Consider the following 26692-nt stretch of genomic DNA (forward strand, 5'->3'; position numbering starts at 1 on the left):
CTCGTCAGTAGTGTACCTCAGGCTCATCAGATGTTTCGGCCCTTTGAACACTAGACACCCTCATCTGAGGCGGTCCATCCTGGTCTTTCGAGTCTCTGGACTATCACTGGCACTCTGGCTTTGGAAAACGCTCCGTATCGAACTACGGTTCTCCACCTGTTCAAAAAGAAACTCATAATGGGGCGGGCGTCCAGACTGGCGGGTGCGGAGCATCAAGCTTCTACCAGTTCTTCCCCCTCAAAGTCAAGACAACCCAAACAGACATCATCCCATTACAGGACATTACATCCCATTTGGTGGCAGTACGTCTCACCCTGCACCATTTCCATGCATTGCTCAAGGGTCAGCACGTACTAGTCCGATCAGACAATAACGCGACAGTAGCGTACATCAACCGACAAGGTGGTCTGCGCTCCCGCTGTATGTCGCAACTCGCCCCCGCCACCTCCTCCTATGGAGTCAGAAGCATCTGAGGTCGATTCGAGCCATTTATATCCCGGGAAACCTGAACCGTGCAGCCGACGAGCTCTCACGGCTTCAGCCTCTCCCTGGAGAATGGAAACTTCATCCTCAGACAGTTCAGCTGATTTGGGAGCACAGACCCTGTGCAAGATCAGGGTGGACGAGGAGCAGGTCATTTTGGTTGCCCCTCATTGGCACAACCGGACCTGGTTCTCCGAACTAGTACTTCTCGCGACAGCAACTCCCTGGCCAATCCCTCTGAGGAAGGACCTCCTTTCTCAGAGACAGAGCACCCTGTGGCACCCTCATCCCGATCTTTGGAACCTCCACGTGTGGCTCCTGGATGGAACGAGGCAGGTTTGAGTACCCTACCACCAGCGTGGACATGGTTGCTACCATCACTTCCGCTAGAGCATCGTCCACGAGATGTGCCTATGCGTTGAAGTGGAACCTCTTCGTCACCTGGTGCTCTTCTCGCCGAGAAGACCCCAGAAAATGCTTGATCAGTGTCGTGCTTTTCTTCCTGCAAGAAGGGTTGAAGCGAAGGCTGTCTTCCTTTAGCCGCTGTCGCCGCACATCACGACGCAGTTGAAGGTAAGTCCTGAGAGGAGCGAGGAGACTAAATCCTCCTCGCACTCCTCTCATGCCCTCTTGGGACCTCTCAGTGGTTTTAACTGCCCTGCAGAGTGCTCCCTTCAAGCCTCTGCAATCAGTGGAGCTTAAGTTCCTGTCAATGAAGACAGCGCTCCTGGTTGCATTGGCCTACATCAAGAGGGTAGGGGACCTGCAGGCATTTTTGGTTGACGAATTCGGGCCAGCCTACTCTCACGTGGTCCTGAGACCCCAGCCTGGATATGTGCCCAAGGTTCCCACCGCTATTTTCAGACGTGAATCATGGCAGAGTCGACGAAGAAAACGAAGTTGGAAGGATAAAGGAAAAGAAAACAAGAAAGTGAGACACCCGGTCAGGCTTTCACTCGTTGGCGAGTGTTAAAAAGCAGCAAAGGATGCAACAGCAATGCTGCCCTGGCGTTCTTGTTGATGGACTAGTAAGTAAATCTCTTATTTGTAAACTTGCTTGCGTTCTATGTTGTACAGTATGTTGTTGCGCTTGCTTGTTGTATGTCAATGAAATTGTTCATTCATCCAATGTTGATATTAAGACCAGTCCATTAATTTCCACATGTCTAGCTAGCTATCAATTAGCAGAGCTGTTAGCAGACTTGATAACAAACACTTGTTTCTCTTACGTGTTTTTGCGTTATGTTTTATTGCCCAGCTTTCCTCACGAGCAATTTACCAGCAGAACTCAGGTGTTGTGATATGTATTTATCACGTAGTCCTTTGTCTGGTTCAGGTTTCGTATGGCATGTGTTCTGTGCTTATGCAAACTTTAGCTGGCATATTTGTTTGAAATCGTGAAACATAACCTCGTCAGTAGACATCTTCGGAGGCTAGCTGTGCCTGTTCGATGTCCGACTCTTCCATCCTACTGAACAGGTACCGGTATACAGGGGGGATCAGGTCGTGAGTGCAGAGACTGCTCTGTGTGAGTGGTATTTACGACAGTAACGTTAAATACAAGTACTCCACAGCAATTCTAGGGGTCGCTGTTTGACAAAAACGGAAAAGTGCCTTTAAGTGATCTTTCGTCCTTGTGTTCTCGTACTACATCATCATCAACTGTCGAAGTTCAATTTCAATACTTTAATAATATCGAGGATGCATTGAATGCAGGCTGTGTCCCAATTCAAAGGCTGCATTCTGCGAAGAACTCAGACTTCGAAGGCCAAGCTTTCGAAGGCTGCGATGGTTGCCTGGTGATATGAACAAATTCAACAGTGTAATTATGATCTGTGAACTGTGTTTTCTGCTTTACAGCATATTCTCTTCAGTCCACAGCGCTCCTTTTATACGAGTTATAATGGCTCAAGGCCACTCTGTTTTATAGCTGTTTTGTCAGTGAGGAGATTCTATTTAGCCCGACGTTGAAAATCATGGTGTTTTTACATGAACAGGAATCCCAATGCCACTTTTATAAAACCCTGAGTGCAGAATCATCTCCAGAAGGACAACCTTTCTGTCTATAGACATGATGTTCTGTCCGCTCTCATTTTGAGTTTCAGGACGAGTTTGTATTGCCTATACTGCCTGTACCAACAGACTCACAAAAACAAAACAATTGGCAAAACACTGTGTTCTGCAAGGTAAGGTATTGAAATAATATGACTGTAACTGTCAATCCTTTTCTCCTCAGAATAATGCTCAGTCAATATGCCAAATGAAATATTATTTTGTTATAGTCATCATTTCACAATAAGTTCACAATAATGGGCTTCAACAGAAGTAAATCATGTAGAATTAAAATCCAAATCTGGATCCAAAAGTCTGAGACCACATGGAAAATCTCATTGAAATCTGGAAATAAACTATGCTTTAGGATTTACAAAATTGTAACACCTAGACAATAATAATATTGCAAATTTGTGACACCCTGATCATGAGATGTGAAAAAAAAAATATTATTCAGTGTTTTTGTCTTGTTTGCAGCAACGTTAATATTGCATATTCAATTTAATTTATGTATTTCTTGTTTTAATAATAAATTGAACATTTCATTGAGGTTTACCCACTGATCTACATAGACCCCTTTTGCGCCGACGTCACAATTACGTCACGGCGCTAGCTGGAGGCAAAACAAAAGGAAAACTGGAGGCGGCCAATACAAACCAGCACAGATTCGGCTACATAATGAGGAGCTTAAATTATTATTTTTATTATTAAATGTCATCTTGTTGTGTTGTTGGGTGCAAGAATCAATGAAAAATGAGTATGCTGTATCTGGAATTTTTATTTCTAGAAAATATTCATATCATTAAAATTGCACCGTAATGTCACTCTTTACATTGTTGTCTTCTTGGTGCTGGCTAGGCGGAACTGCGTACCAAACAAGTCTTTACATGACCATTCAACACATAGTTTTAGGCATCTAAAGATTTATATGCCCTCAGTTTCTCTTTACCCTCGGTTTCTCTATCGGGTAGGTGTAGAAGTCAGGCCACTCAACTGGAGGTAGCGTTATCATTAATCCCGTCAGATCGTCCATCCATTGACTGAGCGTGTAACGTTACGGGTCAGCCAATCTGGTTCCGTCCGTTATAATTTACTTTTACAAATAACAATCGCGGTCCTGGACAGTAAGTGACCTTGCACATTAAGACAAAATTGGATTTTCTCCAGTCACTGTTAAAAAACAAGTTAACAAAACTTGCAAACTAACGTTAGTGAAGCGGCCGGAGGGATCGTTCTGCCTCCACCTAAGCTCCACCCACAAAAAAAACGTCACTATGTTTACTAACTGAAAAGGGGTCTATAGAATGACTGGATAGCTCATGACGTCATAAACTGCCAGCAGGCATTGAAGTCACCGGAAGTATTTGAGCGGCCATCTTACGATTCCCTACCAGCAGAGGGCTCCAGCAGCCGTTATACAGAGATTGGTAGCTCTGACGGCACGTTTAAGATGACCCAGGCTGCGTTCCAGTCCAAAATTGTCATGCCCTTCACTCGCTAACTTCCCTCCGTCTGATTCACTCGGATGTACGTCACTGCTTACGTTGCACGAGTGCCCACTACTGGCGGAAACTGCGGCGGGCTGAATTGGAACGTCCTAAACCCTTGATCACTTGGAATCAGCTATGAAGTTTTATTATTTAAATTTTGTTGTTTAATGCAGCATCCAAATGTATATAGGCGTGTTTGGGTTGTTTTAAATTAAAAAAGGGTCTGTTTCTCGTCCAGTTCACCAAGTGGAACGCACTTCAAAATGGCGGCAGAGATTCCCCCGAAGGGAAGTGCTTCGGGAAGTTCGCAAGTGCGTGTGTAAAAGTGGACTGGAACGCAGCCCCGCTGTGCAGCATTCAAGTGTAAAACGACGTTCACAAAAGGATGTAGAAAAACTGCCCACAGGTTGTAATTCAAGCCCTGTAAGTAAAATTCACAAAAATAGGCTATAGGTCTTTAGCATTCACCATTTAATTAATTGTATCAAACTGTTTTTCTTACCTGTGAAGATAGCTCTTCAGTGAAGGCCTTCCTTTTGCAAAGAAATTGCCGTTTTTTTAAAAAAAAATTAATAAGCAGGAAAAAATTTCGACTTTAAACAAATACCCATTTAAATGCTTAGGATATTTATGTTTTTCAGAATGTACAGTGAGACTTTAGATTTAAAACGGTGTCTCGTTAGGCAATGTTTTCTCAGCCAAATCATAAAATTTCCTATTGATTCAATCGAATGCATGACCTCACTAGGGGCTTCACAGTTTATGACGTCATGAGCTATCCAGTCATTCTATATAGACCCTTTTACAGTTGGTAAACATGGTGACGTATTTGTGTGGGCGGAGCTTAGCTGGAGGCAGAAAGATCCCTCTGGCAGCTTCACTAACCGTTTTGTTAGCTTGTTTTTTAACAATGACTGGAGAAAATCCGATTTTGTCTTCCACAATAACTTGTGCAAGGTCACTCACTGTCCAGGACGCCGATTGTTATTTGCAAAAGTTAATTTTAACAGACGGAATCAGATGACCGTACACGCTCAGTCAATGGACGAACTGACAGGATTAACGTTAACGCTACCTCAGGTTGAGTGGCCTGACTTCTACACCTACCCGATAGAGAAACCGAGGGTAAAGAGAAACTGAGGACATATAAATATATTTAGATGCCTATAATATAACTATGTGCTGAATGGTCATGTAAAGACTTGTGTGGTTCAATCCGCAGTTCTGCCTAGTCAGCGCCAAGACGACAATGTAAAGAGTGACACTACGGTGCAATTTTAATGATATGAATATTTTCTAGAAATAAAAATTCCAGATACAACATACTCATTTTTCGTCGATTCTTGCACCCAAGAACACAACAAGATGGCTTTTAATAATAAAAATAATAATTTAAGCTCCTTATTATGTAGCCAAATCTGTGCTGGTTTGTATTGGCCGCCTCCAGTCGACGCAAAAGGGGTCTATAGATCAGTGGGTTTACCACAAAATAATTGAGCAATTAGTAAAAAAGAGAGAATATATTATGAAATTTTGTCTTGTTACCTCACACAGTTTTCTTTTGTTTTAGGATTTTGAAAGTTTTAAAACAAAGGCAATTAAAAATAAAAATGAAATATTTAATTCATTGATAAAATAAGCAAATTTGTGACCCTGATCATATGACCTCCTTTGTACAAAAGGTCACAAAATAAAATTTGTCATGAAAAATGTTGTTTAAATTACAAAAGAATGCTTTAGAAGCTTTTACACTGTTGAATCCTACAGACAGTGTTTATATTGTGAATTTATAAATATATGAATATATTCAGAAGTTATTGTGGCATTCTTGTATCTTGCCTTGCAAAGACATAGGATTCTGAGACAGAAGTTCAACCAGTGCAAGCAAGATAATATGAATTCATATTGAGTTTGCAAGTCTGTCAGGCAAGTTTCTAAAGTTTGAGATATTAAACCTAAAATAAAGTTTTATAGAGAAGTCTGGAGATTTAGCTTGAATGTCAAAAATTATGCCAGGTCAGTGTAGGTATATGGAGAATGGAATGATTAAAATAAAAAAGGAAGATAGAAATTAGTATTTGTATTGTACAGCACAGGCTTAGGTGTTAAAGCTCCTGGAATAGGATGAAGTGTAATCTCTACCATAGCATACACGTATTGGAAGTGGGATTTGGTGAGAATGAGAATCTTTTTCTAGGTTTGCACTCCATGAAGGTACACGTGTGTATGTGAGCCTGGGAATGGCTGTGTAGGAAAAAAACTAAAAACAAATACGAAAGGCAGAAACTACTGCTGTGTAAAATTATGTTGTAGTTGGTTTGAAGTTTTAAGATTGTTGTAGACCACTCTCCCCAATACTGCTCTGATTACATGTATAGCTGCAGTCATGCCAATTATAACTGCAGGAGATCTTAATTAAATGAAGGACCAATTAACCCTTGTGTGGTGTTCACAACCCAATTACTCCTGTGGTGTTCCCGGTCAAAAATGACCGGACTATAAAAAATAACTTATAAATCACTTGTTATGCAATATTATCACCCAATATCGGATTCAATCTTTTTGTCCACTTGTTCTCTTTCAGTTAGGACTGGTTTTATATTTCTATTTGCATCTGATTAATTGTAGGCCTCATTTATTTGATAGTAGGCATCTAATTTTTTGAGTAAAAAAAACATTATTTTTGAATAATTTTAGAAATATTAAATGAAATCTAAAGAAAATTGGCACTGTTGATCACACTAGTCTACTTTAATATTTCACCAGGAATTTTGTTTTGAAAAACTTTTATTTTGTACAAAATGGCACATTGTCACACTTGTGGTGTTCCCGGTCAAAAATGACCGGACTACAAAAAATAGCTTATAAATCACTCATTATGCAATATTATCACCCAATATTGGATTCAATCTTTTTGTCTACTTGTTCTCTTTCAGTTAGGACTGGTTTTATATTTCTATTTGCATCTGATTAATTGTAGGCCTCATTTATTTGATAGTAGGCATCTCATTTTTTGAGTTAAAAAAACATTATTTTTGAATAATTTTGGAAATATTAAATGAAATCTGAAGAAAATTGGCACTGTTAAACACACCAGTCTACTTTAATATTTCACCAGGAATTTTGTTTTTAAAAACTTTTATTTTGTACAAAATGGCACATTGTCACACTTGTGGTGTTCCCGGTCAAAAATGACCGGACTACAAAAAATAGCTTATAAATCACTCATTATGCAATATTATCACCCAATATTGGATTCAATCTTTTTGTCCACTTGTTCTCTTTCAGTTAGGACTGGTTTTATATTTCTATTTGCATCTGATTAATTGTAGGCCTCATTTATTTGATAGTAGGCATCTCATTTTTTGAGTAAAAAAAACATTATTTTTGAATAATTTTGGAAATATTAAATGAAATCTAAAGAAAATTGGCACTGTTGATCACACTAGTCTACTTTAATATTTCACCAGGAATTTTGTTTTGAAAAACTTTTATTTTGTACAAAATGGCACATTGTCACACTTGTGGTGTTCCCGGTCAAAAATGACCGGACTACAAAAAATAGCTTATAAATCACTCATTATGCAATATTATCACCCAATATTGGATTCAATCTTTTTGTCCACTTGTTCTCTTCCAATTATGACTGGTTTTATATTTCTATTTGCATCTGATTAATTGTAGGCCTCATTTATTTGATAGTAGGCATCTCATTTTTTGAGTAAAAAAAACATTATTTTTTAAATAATTTTGGAAAAATAAAATAAAATCTGAAGAAAATTGGCATTGATGATCACACTAGTCTACTTTAATTTTTCACCAGGAATTGTGTTTTAAAAAACTTTTATTTTGTACAAAATAGCACAGAGTTACACTTGTGTTGTTCCACTGGGCCATTGAGGGCCACTGTTTCAATTGGCCATTGAAAGTGAATGGGAGAGACATGTGTTAGAAGTCCACGAGGAATATCTTTACATCTGAGTGATGGATTATGGTGAGTTTGGGCTCTTTTAAATCTTAACAATCTCATGTAAATAATGATGTGCCATTTTCCACAATTTATGCATGCTTCATTGAGTTATGAGTTAAAACGCGACATAAGTGCTAGGCTACAACTATATTCAAGGCTCTGTGAGCGCATGTGGGGGTTTGTGTGTTACAACTCAATTAGGAATATCTTTAGATCTGAGTGATGGATTATGCTGAGTTTGGGCTCTTTTTAATAGTGATAGTCTGCTGAAAATAATGATGTACAGTTTTCTACGAACTGTGCATGCTTCGTGAAGTTATGAGCGAAAACCAAACGCGAGTGCTTCATGAGTATATACTTGGCTAGGTGCGTCTGTGGTATTTTCTGTGTTAGAACGCCATGAGGAATATCTTTAGATCTGATTGATGGAATATATTGAGTTTGGGCTCTTTTTAATCGTGAGCTCCTGCTGTAAATAACGATGTGCTATTTTTCATGATCAATATAATTTTCATGAAAATACGAGTAAAAAGGCCAAGTCTAAGCTACCTTGATTGGCTACGTGAGTCTGTGCGTCTGTGATATTTTTTTGTGTTAGAACTCCATGAGGAATATCTTTAGTTCTGAGTGATGGATTATGTTGAGTTTGAACTCATTTTAATTGTAAGCATCTGCTGTAAATAATGATGTGTCATTTTCCACAATCGGAGCATGTTTCATGAAGTTACGATCGGAAATGTGTCTAAAATTAAGCATCCATACATGGTTTACCCATGGGTCTCTTGAAGGGCTTCTTTTAGAAAAACCTCGCTCAAGTTTAGTAAAAAAGCCTGAAACAATTATGCTTGTTGTATTCTACTCATTGAGACCTTTCAAATGACATATGACACAGGACTATCAGAGCTGTATGATGTATTTGACATATTGCTGAATGTAATACAAAAAAGTAGTTTATAAATTATGATTTTTTTTATTTTTATTTATCAGCAAATAACTCAGCACTACTTAGGAGTTTATCAAATTGGCTACATTCATTGTAAATGTCAGACTCTAAGCTTTCAAATGACACCTATTTTAAGTTGATCAAGGTAATAGTTTTGAAAAATATTATGATTATTTATTTCGCAGCTAGGTGGCGCCTGCGGGGGGTACACTCAGTTTTAGAGGGATAACTCAGCAGATGTTAGGAGTTGATCAAAGTGATTAGATCCATTAAAAAGCTGAGATTCTAAGCTTTAAAATGATACATATTTTGTGTTGTTCCATTCATTGGTTGCATTGGTCTCTCCCATTCACTTTCAATGGCCCATTGAAACAATGGCCCACAATGGCCCTCAATGGCCCAGTGGAACACCACAAGTGTAACTCTGTGCCATATTGTACAAAATAAAAGTTTTTCAAAACACAATTCCTGGTGAAAAATTAAAGTAGACTAGTGTGATCAACAGTGGCAATTTTCTTCAAATTTTTTTTTTTTTTCCCTAAATTATTCAAAAATAATGTTTTTTTTACTCAAAAATTGAGATGCCTTCTCTCAAATAAATGAGGCCTACAATTAATCAGATGCAAATAGAAATATAAAACCAGTCCTAATTGAAAGAGAACAAGTGGACAAAAAGATTGAATCCAATATTGGGTGATAATATTGCATAATGATTGATTTATAAGCTATTTATTGTAGTCCGGTCATTTTTGACCGGGAACACCACAAGTGTAACAATGTGCCATTTTGTACAAAATAAAAGTTTTTCAAAACAAAATTCCTGGTTAAATATTAAAGTAGACTAGTGTGATCAACAGTGGCAATTTTCTTCAGAATTTATTTAAAATTTCCAAAATTATTCAAAAATAATGTTTTTTTTACTCAAAAAATTAGATGCCTACTCTCAAATAAATGAGGCCTACGATTAATCAGATGCAAATAGAAATATAAAACCAGTCCTAATTGAAAGAGAACAAGTTGACAAAAAGATTGAATCCAATATCGGGTGATAATATAGCATAACAACTGATTTATAAGCTATTTTTTGTAGTCCGGTCATTTTTGACCGGGAACACCACAAGAGTGACAAGGTGACAAAACTCCCCCTAAAAAATTAATAAAATTGTCACAAAACATTTCAGAAGTAGTTATACCATTTGTGAATAAAGTCACTAAGTTTCAGTACAAAGCGATAACATTAACTAGTATTTTCAGGAAAAAGAAAATCTTCTCCGGGTCAAAATGACCCGAACACCACATGAGGGTTAAATACCACTCTACTGCTTTACTGTGACATCTTCATGCTTTAAAAATCACTGATCACAAGATCACGCTTTTTAGCCACTTATCCTCTTACTCTCTTAGTCCCTTGCTGAAATCCTGATGTGAAGATGATGCTGAACAAGAAGTTTTCTAAGGACCCCCAAGCTTGTGCCAAGCTGCGGCCTTGTCTTTCCATTCACCAAAGATCCTCTGACTTCCACTGGTTCTCTCTCATTAAGACCACATCAGCAAAGATCAACTGGAGCCTCAACAAATTGCATCAGGACAGTTTAATTCAAATGGACAAGACATGCAAGTATCAAACTTAGTCTAATTATTTGATACATTAAGTATCATTACCCCTTTTTAAAGAAGGGTGTGTTAGAACTTAACTGATGGTTTGCTCAAGGCTGCCAATCTGCTGAATTTCAAACAATGCTATAACTTCTTGCTTTCCTGTATTCTGCTTCAGCTCTCTTTCCCTTGGTAAACTGTATGTATGTATGTATGTGTATGTTAGAGTAGTTTAAGTGTTTAGTCTAGTTAATAAAGTCTTGTTCATGTCATACGTAAAGTTGTCCGTGTCTCAAGCTCATATCTGGAGTCTCTAATCATAAAATATTGACTACTTGCTCTTAGTAGTACTGAAAGTAAGAAAGAAAAAGTAAACAAATCCTGAGTGTTCCCGGGACAAACAGGTTAATTGATTGTAATATTAATTTACAACATTAAGTCAATTATATTAACTGATCTAAATATTCATAATCAGTTATAACAAGTTATTATTGTTATTAATATTTCATAGAGCTAATTTGCTACAGTTACATTAGTAACCGAGACGTTCCCTTTCAGTCGTTCACTTTCAACGTAATGTCGACGTGACGACGTAATTGGGATCCCTTGGAAAACGTCACAGTTGCTGCCACATCCAGCGCCCTACGCAAGACTCTCAGACCCCCAACTAACTGGGGCGGAAGGCCTGCATAGAGGGAGTTCAAACTGTTCTGTTATACCCCACACAGTGGAACTCTTGGATAACACTGGGAAAGCGTGGCTTTCCAGGGGAGAGGTACGCTGCGGAGCCACATCCTGCCCGAAGGGAGGTACCATGTGGAGAATACACATATGGACTGGCCGGTTAGGGGCAGTGCAACATATGGAATGTCACTGGGGTGGCTCCTGCCTGAGAAGGGGGAGGCTACACCGGACAGTGACGGCAGAGCAGACTCTGCCAAGGGAAAGACACAGGCTCACCACAGGGTGCTGATCGTGGAAGAATACGCATATGGAATCGCCACAGGGATCACCACATATGGCACCCAGCCTAGCACAAGTTGCACAAGCATATGAGCACTAGTCCTGGTGTCGGACGCTCCACAATGTCTGACTGCCGAAGGGGTGCGGAGCAACTCTACAGGGTTCGTCTGAGTGGGGAACTCGACTGGAGCAAAAAGCGCCTGTATCCGTTCCATGTGAAAGGGAGTGGTGCAGCAAGCCGATTCTAGAGCGGGAACTTTGGTGTTACAGAAGAATCCGGCTCAACACATAGGCTTTAAAATCTGGTGAATGTGTTAGTTGTCGCCCAGCCCGCAGCTCTACAGATGTCTGTCAGCGAGACAAGAAGAAGCGACACCCCGAGTGGAGTGGGCTTTCAACCCGGGCGGGGAGGGCACGCCTTGGGCTTCATAAGCCAAGGTGATGGCATCCACTATCCAATGGGCCATCCTCTGCTTGGAGACAGCCTATCCCTTCTGCTGGCCTCCGTAACAGACGAAGAGCTAATCTGAGGTTCTGAGGCTTTGTGTTCTGTCCACGTACAGGCGCAGAGCGTGAACGGGACAGAGAAAAGCCAGGGATGGGTCTGCCTCCTCCGAAGGCAGCGCTTGCAGGTTCACCACCTGGTCCCGGAAGGGAGTGGTAGGAACCTTGGGCACGTATTCGGGCCAGAGTCTCAGGATCACGTGAGAGTTATCCGGGCCGAATTCAAGGCACAATTCGTCGACCAAAAATGCATGCAGGTCCCCTACCCTCTTGCGGAACAGAAACAAAATGAAACAAAAGATTTTCCGCCCGGCCCTCCACAGGGGGAAGGAGCGGCGCCTTCGCCATCTCCTGAAGAGCAGTTTGATCCACCTCTGGGTCGCCCGTCTCAGGGTCGTTTGCACCTGCGCTTGCCTCCTGGTTTGGCAGTGGACGGGATGGGCGGGGTCGTCTTCCTTCGGCTTGCTCCACACTGAGCCTTAGGTGGTTGCTGCTGCTGGGGCTTAGAGGAAGCGGATGACGCCACAGGAGGTCGACCTCGGCGACGAGCAGACGAAGGCTCCGTGGCCAGCGGACGGGTAGGGGCAGCAGCAGTCCGCCGGGGCAGGATGTGTCAGATTGCCTCCGTCTGCTTCTGGGCGGCCGAGAACTGCTGGGCAAAGCTCTCGACCACGTCGCCAAATAACTCAACCTGGGACAGAGGAGCATCCAGGAACTGATATTTATCGGTGTCCCTCATATCGGCCAGGTTTAGCAAAAGGTGGCGCTCCTGGACCACCAAGGTGGACATTGCCTGACCGATGGAACGTTCGGTTTCTTTCGTCATCCAGAGGGCGAGGTCAGTTGCCGCATGGAGCTCCCGGAGGAGCTCTGGGTCAGCACCACCCTCGTGCATGTCTATGAGCACCTGGACCTGGAGGACCTGCAAGAGCGCCATGGCATGCAGGGCGGAAGCAGCCTGTCCACAGGCTTTGTAAGCCTTCGCCGTGAGACCGGACGAAAACTTTCAAGCCTTGGACGGGAGGAGTGGATTCCCCCACCAAGAGGAAGCGGACGCTGGACACAGCTGCATCGCAACGGCACGCTCCACTGGCGGGAGGTCCACATACCCCTTGGCTGCCCCGCCATCGAGGGTGGTGAGGAGGGAGGAGCCAACAGGCCGTAGTCTGGCACTATACGGCGCCGACCACGACTTGGTGAGCTCCTCGTACACCTCCAGGAAGAAAGGCACCGGGGCAGGCCGTGCTGATTTCTTGTTGTCCAACCGAGAAAGTTCGGACGTGGTGGAGGGTTCCACTCAAGCCCGACATTCTCGGCAGCCCGGGAAAGCATAGCTGCCCACTCTGGATCGACTCGGGCAACGCTACACTCCCCGAAGGGGGCAACGCAGCTGAATCTTCATCTCCAGAGGAGCAAAGCTCCCCCTCCGATGCTGTGATTGACATCTGGTCGTCAGGAGGAGCCCCAAAAGACACGGCTGGTTGTTCCTGAGAAGGACCAGCACGTTCTTTTGGAACCTCCAGCGGCGGCCGCGTTTGTGAGGCGTGAGGGGCCCAAGGAGATTGCCTCGGCGGGGAAGCCCTCACAGTAATCCTCAGATCACCCTAGCTAAGCGCTGAAGTAGGCCTATTCTGCAGGGCAGAATAGATGCTAGATCGGGGCATAGGCGAGGGGACTGCACCTCCCTTGAGGTAAGCAAGTCTCGATCTCAACGCGGCCATAGTCATATTCCCGGAGTGGGAACATGAACTATTCACAAAAGTATTTTGCAAAATCTGTACAAAAAAGACAACTATTATGGCCGTCTGCTGGAGCCAGGGAACGACCGCACCCAGAAGCGCACAAGCAGAATGACATCCTAAAAAGGACGCAGGGTCACGCTTATGTTGCTTTTAGTTGAAAAACAAAAAAGAGAAAATAAAACTCTTTCCGCACTGAGGCACCCAAGGCTAGCCACGGCTGTAGTGAGTATAACTCAGGAAAACGCCCACCGAACCAACACACACACACACACACACACAAGTGTAATGCTGTGAAAACAGCAGTTGTGAGCTCTAAAGCTCATGGCCACTGCTGATTGCGCCGTCACATCAACGCTAGAACAGAGTTGAAGATAAATTTCCAACTGTAGAGTCTCTTCTTGCAGCACTCATGAAGTCAAATCTCCTCTCGGCTCCGAAGTGAAAGACAATGTGTGCGTGCACCCGCTTCCTGTTTATACCCTTCACTGTGGGGCGGGGTGCGTGACGCGATTCACAATGGTCATTGGCTCATTCTGTAGACACTCGAAGATGATAGAGCTCCCTGAAGTGATTCCAATTACGTTGTCAAGTCGACGTTACATCGAACATGAGCGACTGAAAGGGAACTAGTTTTGCATAAACCGTAATTTTTCATATACTATGTGTGAGTTTATATTTCTGTAAATGTGACATTAGGGACTTTGTAAATTGATGTTTTGTTGCTTTTTTTTTTTTTTTTAAAAAACGACTCACAGGTCAGTCATTATCAGAATAGACCTGCTGGAGAAACCCATGTTGTGCCATTTGCACAATGGTGGGAGGACATGAATATAATCTCAATGACTCTCCACTGACTGTCTCCTCTGTTGGCAGCTCAGGTACTTACTCCCACCTCAACATACTAAAATAATCTACTGTTCTATATATATATTTATATACTGTATGCATGCTGTATGTAAGAAAAAATATATTTTACTTATCAGAATTTTGGTCTTGCATAAGATTTTTAAGTAAAATATATATTGAATTAATTTTATGTTTTCTTGATTTCAGCCTAAATTCAACAAAAAGAAATGAGGTTTATTATGTTTAAAAGAATAAAATAATTGGTAAAAAGGAGAAGAATACTCCATAAAGATAATATATCATAAATTTAGTCTAGTTTTTAGTTAGTAAGTTTGCTCGAATAAAGTTTATATGGTTTATGGATATTTCGATTTTTTTTATGGTAACAATTTATTTCAATGGTCCACTTTAGATATTCTATAAGGAACTTTGCAACTAAATGTCAACTTACTCTACTAACCCTAGCTCTAAATTAACACTTTACAAATACTCTACTCTAATGAGAGTAAATGAACATAGCTGCAAAGTTCTTTATAGTTAGTAGAATGAATGTCTAAAGTGGACCATCAAAATAGTTTTTACTGGTAAACAAAGCAAAAATAGTGAATTTTTTTTGTAATGTTTTTTCACGTTGATCAACTTGAACAACTGAATCCAAATTTTATCTTTAATTAAAATTTCGATTGACATGCTGCTCTGCTTAATGCATCGGAGTGCGTGAATGTGTTGAATTATGCAGAATGAAATGGCCCAAATAAGCGTGCAGTCTCAGGTTAATGGTAATTGAATTTGATGATGAGTTGTCCCTTTAAACAAATTGTTTTCGACTAGTTGTCTCTTACTCCCAGAACCTAATTAAACATGCTAAAAAGGACAGGAGAACAGACACTGTGTGAAATAGAGCATGTATTTGCACTACCTAGTGATAGCTAATGTGACATATTGCATTGTGAGTCATTGTAAGTCGACACACACAGTTCAAACCTACTCTAATTATCTAAGACAAAAGCTTTTACAGCTTGTGCCACCTATTGTTGCAGTCTTTCTTCATGCAGACTCTTCAGATTTTATGTTGGAGACAGCGTTTTTGCATGAAATATACTGTGGTGCTTTTTTTTTTTGATGAACTATAAAAACTTAAACTATATATATTTATGTGTGTGTGTGTGTGTGTGTGTGTGTGTGTACCTCCTGTAGAGGTATGACATTGAGGCTTGTACAATAAAGGCAAGACTATCAGGAATTTTTTGTTCATATGCATAGAGTGTCATACCCTTGAAATATTTTTTCTATAGACCTACATGCTTTACTTTCAAAATATAATTCTCATTTTGACACACAACCCAATTGTCTGTGCTGTCTGGAGGTGAAGTGACTTCATTGTTAATTGCTCCCTATGCAGTACAATAATATAATTTTCTCAAAATAAAGAAAATCTGAAGTTTAGCTCTCGGGGTATTTGCTTGCAACCATTTAGGCCTCTCTTCTTATTAATTAGCACTGGCTAGAAATAAATCCCACCGAGGTCCCATTGAGATGATAAAACAATCTTTTCTTTGGTTAAAAAAAACAACAATTCATTAGAGGTGAAGGCATCCCCATCGGAAATCTCAGAGAACACTCTTCCACAGCATGTGGTTACTGATGAAAACATGGAACCCCATCGCCTCCAAGCGATGACAAATTGGATTTCCATAATTGTCAGTGCAGAAGTGTGTTTCCCTATTAGTGGAATGCTTATCTTTAAAATAATGTAAGCAAAAAAAACAACAACACATAAATGTAAAACTATGGTATAGATAGATTAATAAGTGAATAACAACCTTAATTTCAGTCTGTTCCTCACACAAATATATAGAAGGACAAATACGCTGAACAAAATTATAAACGCAACACTTTGGTTTTTGCCCCCATTTTTCATGAACTGAACTCAAAGATCTAAGACTTTCTCTATGTACACAAGAGGCCGATTTCTCTCAAATATTGTTCACAAATCTGTCTAAATCTGTGTTAGTGAGCACTTCTCCTTTGCCGAGATAATCCATCCACCTCACAGGTGTGGGTATTTCAAGATGCTGATTAGACAGCATGATTATTGCACAGGTGTGCCTTAGGCTGGCCACAATAAAAGTGATTATTCTAGAAGTGATGCTAGAGAAACCATTTTTGGTTGGAACCTTTCAGTGATCAGTTCTTTTTTTCTTGGTGTTAAAGAATACTTTAATAATCTAAAGAACCTTTTTTCAATATAAAGATCATTTTGTGCAATTGAAAGCTTTCATGGATTTTTATGGTTTATGGAACCATCCATGAGAAAAAGAATTGTCATTTTTAAAAGTGCACAGAACCATTTCTGTGGTTGCAATTGCGGGCTGCAGGTCAGTGGAGCAAAAAAAAAAAAAAAAAGAAGAAGAAGAAGAAAAAAAAACAAGGTCTAGATACCTTAAACTTCTTTAACTTGAGCACCACATTATTTAGAATGGCGTCTCAAGCGCAAGGCACTGCAAAAGATGTGAGCGCAATGGTGAAACACGTCAAAATAATGAAAACGCAGCACAGTGGACTGCAAAAACTCGTTTTGTGTGAACAGCCCCTTATGACATTTCTATTGAGCTTTTTGTCATTGTTGGAGCTTGACATTCCCCTTTTGCTGTATGGAAAAGAACAGCATGAACATTTCTTTAAAGCATCACCTTTTGTGTTCCATGATGTTTTTTGGGTTTGGAACAACATGAGTTGAGTAAATGATGGCAGGATCTTTTTTATTTTTGGGATTAAATCTCATTTTAATACATCTTCAAAGCATTTCTTTTGTCTGCATTTATTCTCAAAGTATTCATTTTTTTTTGATTTGCCTCATTTTTCAGTGCCAGCTTTTGTGACTGCATGAAATTACAGCTCATTGTGCAGTTGTTCTTAAAATACAAGACTTGCTGTCTTCATGACAGAAGTATAAAACGATTACCAGGGCCAAGTGCTTTTAAAATTACAATTCTCAAGTCCATACACAAACACACGCATACATACAACATCTTGCATCCATAGTTATTGGATTTTGTGGTTTCTCAATAATATAATATTGATGTAGATGTGGAGAGGGTAATAGACAGAAAACAAAGGCTGTTGCGACATGCAGAGCATTATTTAGAAGTATACAAGCTGGTGTTTTTTTTTAACATCTCTGTGCCTGTGTGAACTGGACATGATCCAGTAACACTGATAGCATCTTGCGGCTCTTATTCACACTGAGAGTGAATGTTGGCTGTGAACATGACAATGGATAGGCTACCCAAAAACCTCAGTACACTTTTCTTTTCTTTTTTTTTTACTTTGGGCGAAAAAGAAAATTATAGAACATACAAGGTTTGCATTAAAAAATATTTCATGGAATAATGACAGTAAAAGAGAGAAAAAAAGCATTTTATATTTTTAATATGCACAGGTAGAAAAGTCCACTTACAGTATGTGTGTACAATGCTGATGACGGAAATTTCCATTATGTGACACGTGATATAACACTTAAAGATTGAAGTATACGACTCTGAATAGTGAATATGCCTTTAATGCAGGTAATATATCCCCCCCCCCCTCCTTCTTGAAGAGCACATTTCTTAAATTTTATGAATTTAAAAGAATCGACGTTTCCTGCAAATATGCTTAAGCTAGCAAGATGAGTGATAAAAGAACATGTTGAGCACAGCATATTGCGAGAAAGGACAGCGAGTCGTTAATCAAATAATCAGACATGTCAAAAAGCATGCATAGAAAAGAAATATATTTTTAAAAAAAAGGTCAACCGAACAAACCTTTATAATCAGAAGGATTGCAGACAGTATTATTGATTAATGAAAGCATGTGCCTGTGCTATTCCTGTACTTTTACAACTGAGTGAGTCAAGCTTTAAAGTTATAAAATGTATCATGTATAGCTTGCCAGTGAATATACTTCAACCCTGTCATCCTTGTCTGTTTTGATTAATTTCCCTCATCATTCATTATTATTTCACCAGGCCCTTGTGATTTGTGCCTGGCATGAAAACAAAATTCTAACACAAAACCTGTCTCTAGTATAAAGACTCACATTCAGAAAATGACACAATAAACCTGTCAAGTGAGGGCGATCCGGTACGGCTTTGCATTTCTGATAGAACAACAGGTCTTGCAGGTCTGAAGTTGTTATTTTTACAACTACGAGGGAAAAAAAGGTTTAAAGGGATAGTTCACTTTGAAATTATTTTTTTATATGTTTTAGCTTACCTCAAGGGCATCCAAGATGTAGGTGTCTTTGTTTCCGCAGTACTTTCAATTTTGATATTTTTAGGTCAAAGCGTTCTTGTCTGTCAGTCATATAATGCAGGTCGATGGTCACTGTATCAAAACACAAGCACATAGTCCAAATTAAAACAATTCCCCATCGTCCAAATTAAACAATTCCCCATCGTAAGTACACATTGATGGCCTAAGACACGAAACGAGCGGTTTGTGTGAGAAAACGAACAGTATTTATATCGTTGTTACTGTATCTCTTGAAAACAGCACACGTCTAAATGATCTGACGACGCGGGCGGGTATAGATATATACATAGATGTCGCCTTGGCTACTGCAGTTCATTGGAACGAAACCGTAGCCAAGGCAACATCTATGTATATATCCAACCCGTTCTCATCAGTCTGCGTATAAATAACACGACTTTACACTTTCAAATTGCGTGCAATGAATACGCCAAAATCCAATTTTGCGTGCATATGATACGCCAATCCTTCCCATTAACTTCGGTGGAGAGCAGATGCGTCTAAATACCACGCATCACCTTCAACTGCAATGACGTCACCAACGAGGCTCAGTTCGCCTGCACCTGATGCGCGTATCGTAATCGTTACACCTTCAAACAGGTAAGTAAGGGCAGCAATCCTTTTTTTTGTAATGAGATCACGGTGTTAACTGTATTATTTTAATTATTTCAGTGTTTCTGTTACATGGGTCGCGTCAAAATGGCAGCGTAATGCGTTAAAATTAGTTGTTAGTGGAACCGTGGGCTGCTCCGTTAGCACAGCTGGTATCCTACCATTGACATTAGCCTAAGCTAACTTCTGCTGTATGCATGTTGCAGTTTGAAAGAAATAAAAAAGTGTTTTTAATCATGTTTTGACATGGCTGATGACAGCACTACAAATCAACAGAGTGAATTAGTGTTTGCTAAAGTTTTTAGCTAAAGTGGCATGGTTAGCCTAAGCCTACGGAACCCCCTAGGGGTCAATATTAATAATGTGGACTAATTAGTGCGCATGGAGGGGAGAGATGCTTTTTGCATTGCATAGGCCTATCGTTGTTCCGATTAATTCGGTTCGGGAGTAGAGATAAACTAAGAGTTTCGGGATTTTTTTTAATCGGGAGATTTTAACTAATTTGCGGGCATCAGGGAGTCAATATGCGGTAGACTCCCGGAAATTTTTAAGACATTAAGTTCATCATAAAAAAGAAAGAAAGAAAGAGTTTTGTTACCATACAAATTTGCATCACAGTAGGTATTTTTCAAAATGTTACATTTCCCACCTGATGGAAAGGTACCCGGCCCGCTGTTATTGCATTTTTGACTATTGGTTCCTTTAAATGACATCCTCTTACAAGGCTATATATTTGACATTGAATCTGTCTATTACAGACAGTACTTTATATTGCAGTGAATCTCCACTGTGGTCACTCAGTTCTTTTAGATCATCCATATTTTAAGAAAATGGCAACATCTACACTAGCGCATACCACAATGACAACTTAAAGGGATAGTTCACCCAAAACTTGTCATTGTTTACTCACCCTCAAAGTTGTTCCAAACCTGGATGAGTTTCTTTATTCTGCTGAACACAACTGAAGATATTTTAAAGAATGCTGGTATCCAGACAGTTGAAGCACCCATTGACTTCCATTGTAGGAAAAAAAAAATACAATGGAAGTCAATGGGTGCTTCAACTGTTTGATTACCAGCATTCTTTAAAATATCTTCAGTTGTGTTCAGCAGAAGAAAAACTCATCCAGGTTTGGAACAACTTGAGGGTGAGTAAACAATGACAAAATTGTCATTTTTGGGTGAACTATCCCTTTAAGTTATAATGTCTGTGGCCCGATAATGGACATTTGTATTTTCCATTAAAATATGGATACATATCTAACTAGGTTTTAGCATTATGCCTTTTAATATTATTAAAATGTGCCAGTGCATTGACTCAGCTGCATATTTAGTCTGTCTGTTCAATGAATTGCATAAACTTGGTATCCAAGTTATTATTTAGGCCCTTGTAAATAGAGGGCTAGAAAATCAGTAATGCTTGATCAACTGGACCCCAGTTTTTTTTTATTCCCGTGAGTCATACCGCTCTCACTTGTCTCTCTCCCTTACTCAGTGTGGGAAGCTGCTGGACATGAAGTCCAGGCAGACGGCCCGTATGAAAGGGTTCCGGACCAGAGCAAATGAATGGGCTCAAAAAGTCAAAAAGTCCCGCAATCAGGCAAAGATTTTTGACAACAGTGCCCTGCTGGTAATAAAAATTTTGTCTTTCTCTTTTGGTCAGGCATTTCAGGTTCCTGTCAACATTACAGAAATATAGAATTGTATTTACATTGTGCAAGGAAGCAGCAACTATGGTAATGTCATGCAGTTATGTTGTCATGATGTCATCAACCCAACTGCATTGAGATAATAATAATTATATTTCAGATAATAATTAGCTAGTCCATATATAAATATTAAAACAATACACAGAATTTAGACATTAGCCTACAACTTGTATTCATTCAGCCCCAGTATCCAAGGCCACTTTACATTAAGAGGTTTTTCTTTTGGTTCACTGCACTGTAAAAATGAAAATATTGGTTAAAGATCGTTAAAAAGGAAATGGTCAATGACTGGCAGAAGCGTTTGCCAAACAAAAACTGTAAAATTAAGGTAAAATATCTTAATTCATAAGTGTTTTACAAAAAACAGTTATTTTACAGGTAGTTCCAAGTTGATTATTGTGAAACATTCTCTATAAAATGGAAATCTCTTGCAGTTAACAATTAGCTAGCAACAGCACACACGAATGAGCTGATATAACTATCATTCCATCAGCAACTACTGGACAAATCAGTTATTTCCTGTAAAATTTGGGGGTTTTTTTACAGTGTGGTCATGCAGTAGAGTAGGTTAAGTCACTTGCTGATGCAGGGGCAGTACAGAATCTTTTAGAATGAAAGTTTGATTTCTTACAGGAAAAGATACATTTGCATATGCCTCAGTTACTCCAGAAAGGACATTCACCCTTATAAAAACTAGGGGTGTAACAATATATATCGTGTCACAATATATTGCAATACAAAAATGCAACAATATGTATCATGGACTGATAGTGACAATATGTATTGTGTATAGTTAGTGTTAGTCAGAACTTCATGAAACTACTATATAATGTTGAATATAATGTATAGTGATGCAATGGGGGAATATGTGTAGGTCTTGATAATGCCAAATGTCTGATGTTACCAGTAAAATGTGGCCAAAATTTAAAATATATCTAGTCAGTAACAGAGTGCAAGCATATTCGTCCAAAATGATTCTGTTTTCAGCTTCAGAATCATGAATATTTTTTGTCCCGTGCATCAGCACCAAGTCCAAACCTATTCATTTACACCCACAATGTAACATTAAATTTAGCATTTTAATCAACAGCACTTTTTTTGTTAACCTTGTACATGTCTTGAAGTATCACAATAGTATCGTATCGTGATATGTATTGATTCGTAACATGAGGGTATCGTTACACCCCTAATAAAAACCCATAATAACTTTTTTAAAGACAGCTTGTATGTGTATAATAATAACGTCTTTCTTGCCTTTGTAACCCTGTCTTAGAAATCTCTGTGTGTTTGCTTATTATTTTTCTATGTTAAGGTGGAGAAACTGAAGGCCCTAGGGTACTTTCCCCTCCTGCTGTGGGGAAAGTACAGACCACAAAACAAAAAGTGGATGGCCCAGCTCCAGTTCCCCTTTGAGCTGCCAGTGGTAGCGCATGCAGTCTTGGAGAAGATATTGTGCCTATTTGAAGGTTTGTTAGAAGGTAGGTCACATCACAACATCAGTACATTCATGACTCTCTAAGATTTATCCTGTATTGTGTACCTATCCAGTTGGATTGGTTTTAAATGTCAGTACAGAGAATTTTTCACACAATCTAGATTGCTGGTTCTGGGTAATTTTGTTCTACTTATCTTTTGTCTTAAACTTTTTATATTTCTTTGGTTACTCACATTTTGAACCACATACTGCATCTTAAATGTCTTGTTTTGTTTTATTTTTTTATCACAGCATGTGATCTTGAAAGAGAGGAGGTGGGGCAGCAAGAGAGCACAGGAGAAGAAGATGAGTCAGAAAAAGAAATAGATGATGAAGACCAGAGAGGACATGGGGGGCAACATGAAATAGGAGAGACTGAGAGGAGGGACATGCAGGAGATGGAGATAGAGGCACAGGAAGACAGAGTAGAGAGTGAGAGAGTGAAGAGAGGAGAGATAGAGGTACAGGAAGAGAGAGTAGAGAGTGAGAGAGGAGAGATAGAGGTACAGGAAGACCAAGTGGAGAGACAAGAGATGGAGGGACAGGAAGACTTCGAAGAGCTGAGACTGATGGAGACAGACCAGCAGAGAGAACAGGCAGAGGAAATGGGGAAAAAAGAGATTGAGGCGAAGAAGAAAATAGTAGCAGCAAACAGGTAAGTGTCAATACAGAATAGAAGAGGCAGAGCATTAAGGGCAATCTTGACTATGTAGAATATGAGATACAGAATGGTAAAGAATGTGTCCATGTACAAAAAGTAGCAGCACACCACACTAGACTCAGAAGTCAGATGGTATTTCATAAGTTGCTCTTTTTCTACTTTTTCTTATAACATGGAGTTATTTGTATGGCAGCAGTTTGGCATCCGGTGTGCCATAATGCAATGTCCAATGGTGAAGTCATCAGAGAAAGTGTCAACAGATTGTCCTGCATTGTTGTGTACTCGCAAGTATTCACCTGGTATTCAAGGCAGACACCACACACCTCTATTGCAGTTTACACATGTTTTTTGTTTCTCTGTACAGGAAGTCAGCTGTCAAAATTTCAGCTAAAAGGAAAAGTAAAAGAAGCCAAAACAATGACCATGGTAGGAAAATGCTAAGTATTTTTAATTCAAAATTAATTAAATAATAAGTCCTAAACTCTTAACTAATCCTAATCTAAAAGCTTTTTGGCCCACAATATAATATCTTCTTATTGCTAGTTTAGTACATTACAGGTCTGATAACTATTACCGTAATATTAGTTGAAAATGTCTTTTACTTGCTTAATTGACTCATTTTACATTGGAGTTTTCGGGGCTTCGGAATAATCCAGGGAAATTATGATGTGCATGTGCATTTACTTCTGGTCTATTATTTCAAAGAGAAATGCATACAATACCCTTTCTGTGGGTTTATATGGTTACATAGCAATGGTTTGTACTTACTTAATTTGTTCATTTTTCTTTATAGCTTGCCAGTATCACAGCACATTGGACATTTTCCCAGTGCAATATGTGTCCAAATCACGTGAAAAAAAGGTGAGCAGCTATACGGAGAACATTCTGTACGACTGTAGGTGCATAAATTAATACTATACTACACCAGGAGAATAGTGATGAAATTGTTGCCTTTTGTCAGAAAAGTCTAAATAACATGTAAACTAAGTAGTTAACATGTTAAATCATTTGCTGTTAGAGCGTTCTAAATATTAAACCAAAACTTTGATGTATTGGTATTTATATGGCAATTGATTTTTAGAGGCTGGGAGGAAAAATTAAATGAAATATTTCATTATGAAATAAAAGTATGACTTAGGTTTGTCTTTTACCCTCTTCCCAAGGGCTGTAAAGAAGTCTTGGTCCATTGGCTCCCGTGTCCTTCATGGTAACATCAGCTTTCTTGTTTACTTGTTGACTTGTGAGTTGTCCTTAAAGGGACAGTTAACCTAATTAAGAAGCCTGTCTGATTTACCATGAATTGAGAGTTATTTAAGTGTATGTAATAAGCGCCTGGACCACTGTTACATTTCTTTTTGGAAAGTCAGACGGGCTGCTTAATTCGGATGAACTAAGACCTCTCCACATGTGGCATCTGTTTTTGCCTACAGAGAGATTAAGCTACACAACTACAACATACATGTACAGTTTAAAATGTCATTACAAAGTGACAATAATATAATTTGGGTATAAATATACATTCTCTTCTGCTTTCTCCACCCCATTCTGTCTGGGAAATTTGTAAAGCCTATCATGGTTTATAAACCATGTCAGAGGCTATCCTTATATTTAACCTATTTCAGAAATTGAATGCATAATTTCTTTACGTTTTATTTTGCCATTTTTTCAGCCAAAAGGCCTGGCCCCCATCTTGGGAACCACAGGAGAACATCAGAATGACTGTGTCATAAAGGAAGGTCTACTAAAAATACTGTTGTCACATTGATGGTGCAAAGAAACAAATGTTCTGAAACAAATGTTGTGTCCATTAAACTGGGCCATGTGGACAACAATAAAGTTGTATTGCATAGAATTAATTACATAAATGTTGTAAATTAAGTAGTATTTGTTTATAAATCTGTTTCATTATTTGTTCATTAGGGCTGGGTGTTGGGAAGGACCTCATCGCATCCAATATTTCCATCATCCAAAAGGCCAATCGTTTTATTGTGCAGTTTGCCTTTTTCACAACCTTTCACCCAGAAAATCTAGTTTGCATTGTCTGGCATTTCCTATGAGCATTTCACAATAAAAGTTCTGTTGCGAGTTTTGTTGTTGTTTGTCCCTCTCTGAAAACATGGAATTGACATTGTTACTGGAGTACTTGAGGGGGTGTATAAATATCTTTCATTTTGTCCTATAACAAAGTTTAATTTTCACCTTTTTCTGGCCGCATATTTCAAGCTAGTTAATAAAGCACAAGCACACCTGCATGTACAATAGTAACCCCAAAAATGTTTAAATACCAAAATAATAGAACATTACACACAAATTGGTATCCCCCTTTATTCATATTGAGCAAAACATATGAAATAACACTTATTTTTAACATTTACTGTCTTTTAACATGGAGGCAAACCATGCTGGGAACTAGAAGTCTTTTGGAACCACTGATTGTAACTCATTCCGTGAATGGGTGTATATATGTGTGTATAATACACATTCACATTTATGGGAACAGATATGTGCAATGTACACAATAGATAAAGCTCATAGACTGTAAAAAAAAAAAAAATAGATAAAACTGCGAAAATTACATGTAATGATATTTTTGTTTGCATTTATAAATATTTAATATGTATCAATATATATATATATAGCCATACATGGTCAATGCATATTGCAGTGTATTGACAAATATAACGTTAAGCACTAACGTTAGTTTCGCATATGTAACGTTATATGAAATATAAGTTATATTAATATATTATAATATTTTGCAGTATATTCCAATATATTTTTGTTCCGTAAGGGTAACCTTTTTAATCCTTGTAGTACTCAAGGTATATAGCCAGCTTTGGTGTTAAGAATAACCTTACAGTTGCATTTTGTTTTCATAATCTTCGCTCAGTGAATGCATTATCTTATGCTCTGGTTGTATCTTTAGTTCGTTGCTATGGTAGTAGCTTGCATTACGTACTTCCGCCCGGAAGTATTTTCTTCACAGACACCCGCTTTTTTAATGATATCTTCAACATTTCTCCACAGAAAAACAAATTGATAACTCAAAAATACGTTATGTTCATTTTAAGGCTATCGCTTTTAATAAGTTCTCCTTGGAAAAAAACTTTTTTTCTTCAGTTTTTGGCAGCATAAGGTTACGGAAGTGCAATTATGTTGTGGGCGGAGTTTCCGCGTTCCTGTTTTGGCTAAAATATCTGAAATAAACCAACATATCTACTTTTTGTTAACATAGATCATCTAGATGCAGTGTAATTACTAGTTTGACTGTAGTAGGTATTTAATATATTCAGCAGATATATCTTTTTACAACCCTAATTTACAACCCTACTTTGCAGACCAGAAGAACTACAACT

The 26692-nt window shown here is 39.0% G+C and overlaps 1 protein-coding gene across 1 annotated transcript; it reads left to right on the top strand.

Moving 5' to 3' along the window:
• The first annotated feature begins 20991 nt into the window (after window positions 1-20991).
• LOC308686586 (uncharacterized protein) lies at window positions 20992-25422 on the top strand. The gene is made up of 8 exons (XM_081395016.1): window positions 20992-21122; window positions 22514-22679; window positions 22928-23330; window positions 23701-23762; window positions 24130-24197; window positions 24500-24543; window positions 25006-25072; window positions 25257-25422. The coding sequence occupies exons 1-7, from the start codon at window positions 21006-21008 to the stop codon at window positions 25064-25066; spliced, it is 921 nt and encodes a 306-aa protein (XP_081251142.1). The 5' UTR covers window positions 20992-21005; the 3' UTR covers window positions 25067-25072; window positions 25257-25422.
• Window positions 25423-26692: the final 1270 nt, after the last annotated feature.

The sequence above is a fragment of the Scardinius erythrophthalmus genome (assembly GCF_964197995.2).
Source record: "Scardinius erythrophthalmus genome assembly, contig: HAP1_SCAFFOLD_471, whole genome shotgun sequence".
In the NCBI taxonomy this organism is placed as follows: Eukaryota; Metazoa; Chordata; class Actinopteri; order Cypriniformes; family Leuciscidae; genus Scardinius; species Scardinius erythrophthalmus.

Bases quoted from the DNA above. Each gene is read 5' to 3' on its own strand.
- LOC308686586 (XM_081395016.1), top strand. From the start codon at position 21,006: ATGAAGTCCAGGCAGACGGCCCGTATGAAAGGGTTCCGGACCAGAGCA. The intron at 23,331-23,700 runs GTAAGTGTCAAT...TTCTCTGTACAG, and splicing joins AAAATAGTAGCAGCAAACAG to GAAGTCAGCTGTCAAAATTT. The intron at 24,544-25,005 runs GTAACATCAGCT...CCATTTTTTCAG, and splicing joins TGGCTCCCGTGTCCTTCATG to CCAAAAGGCCTGGCCCCCAT.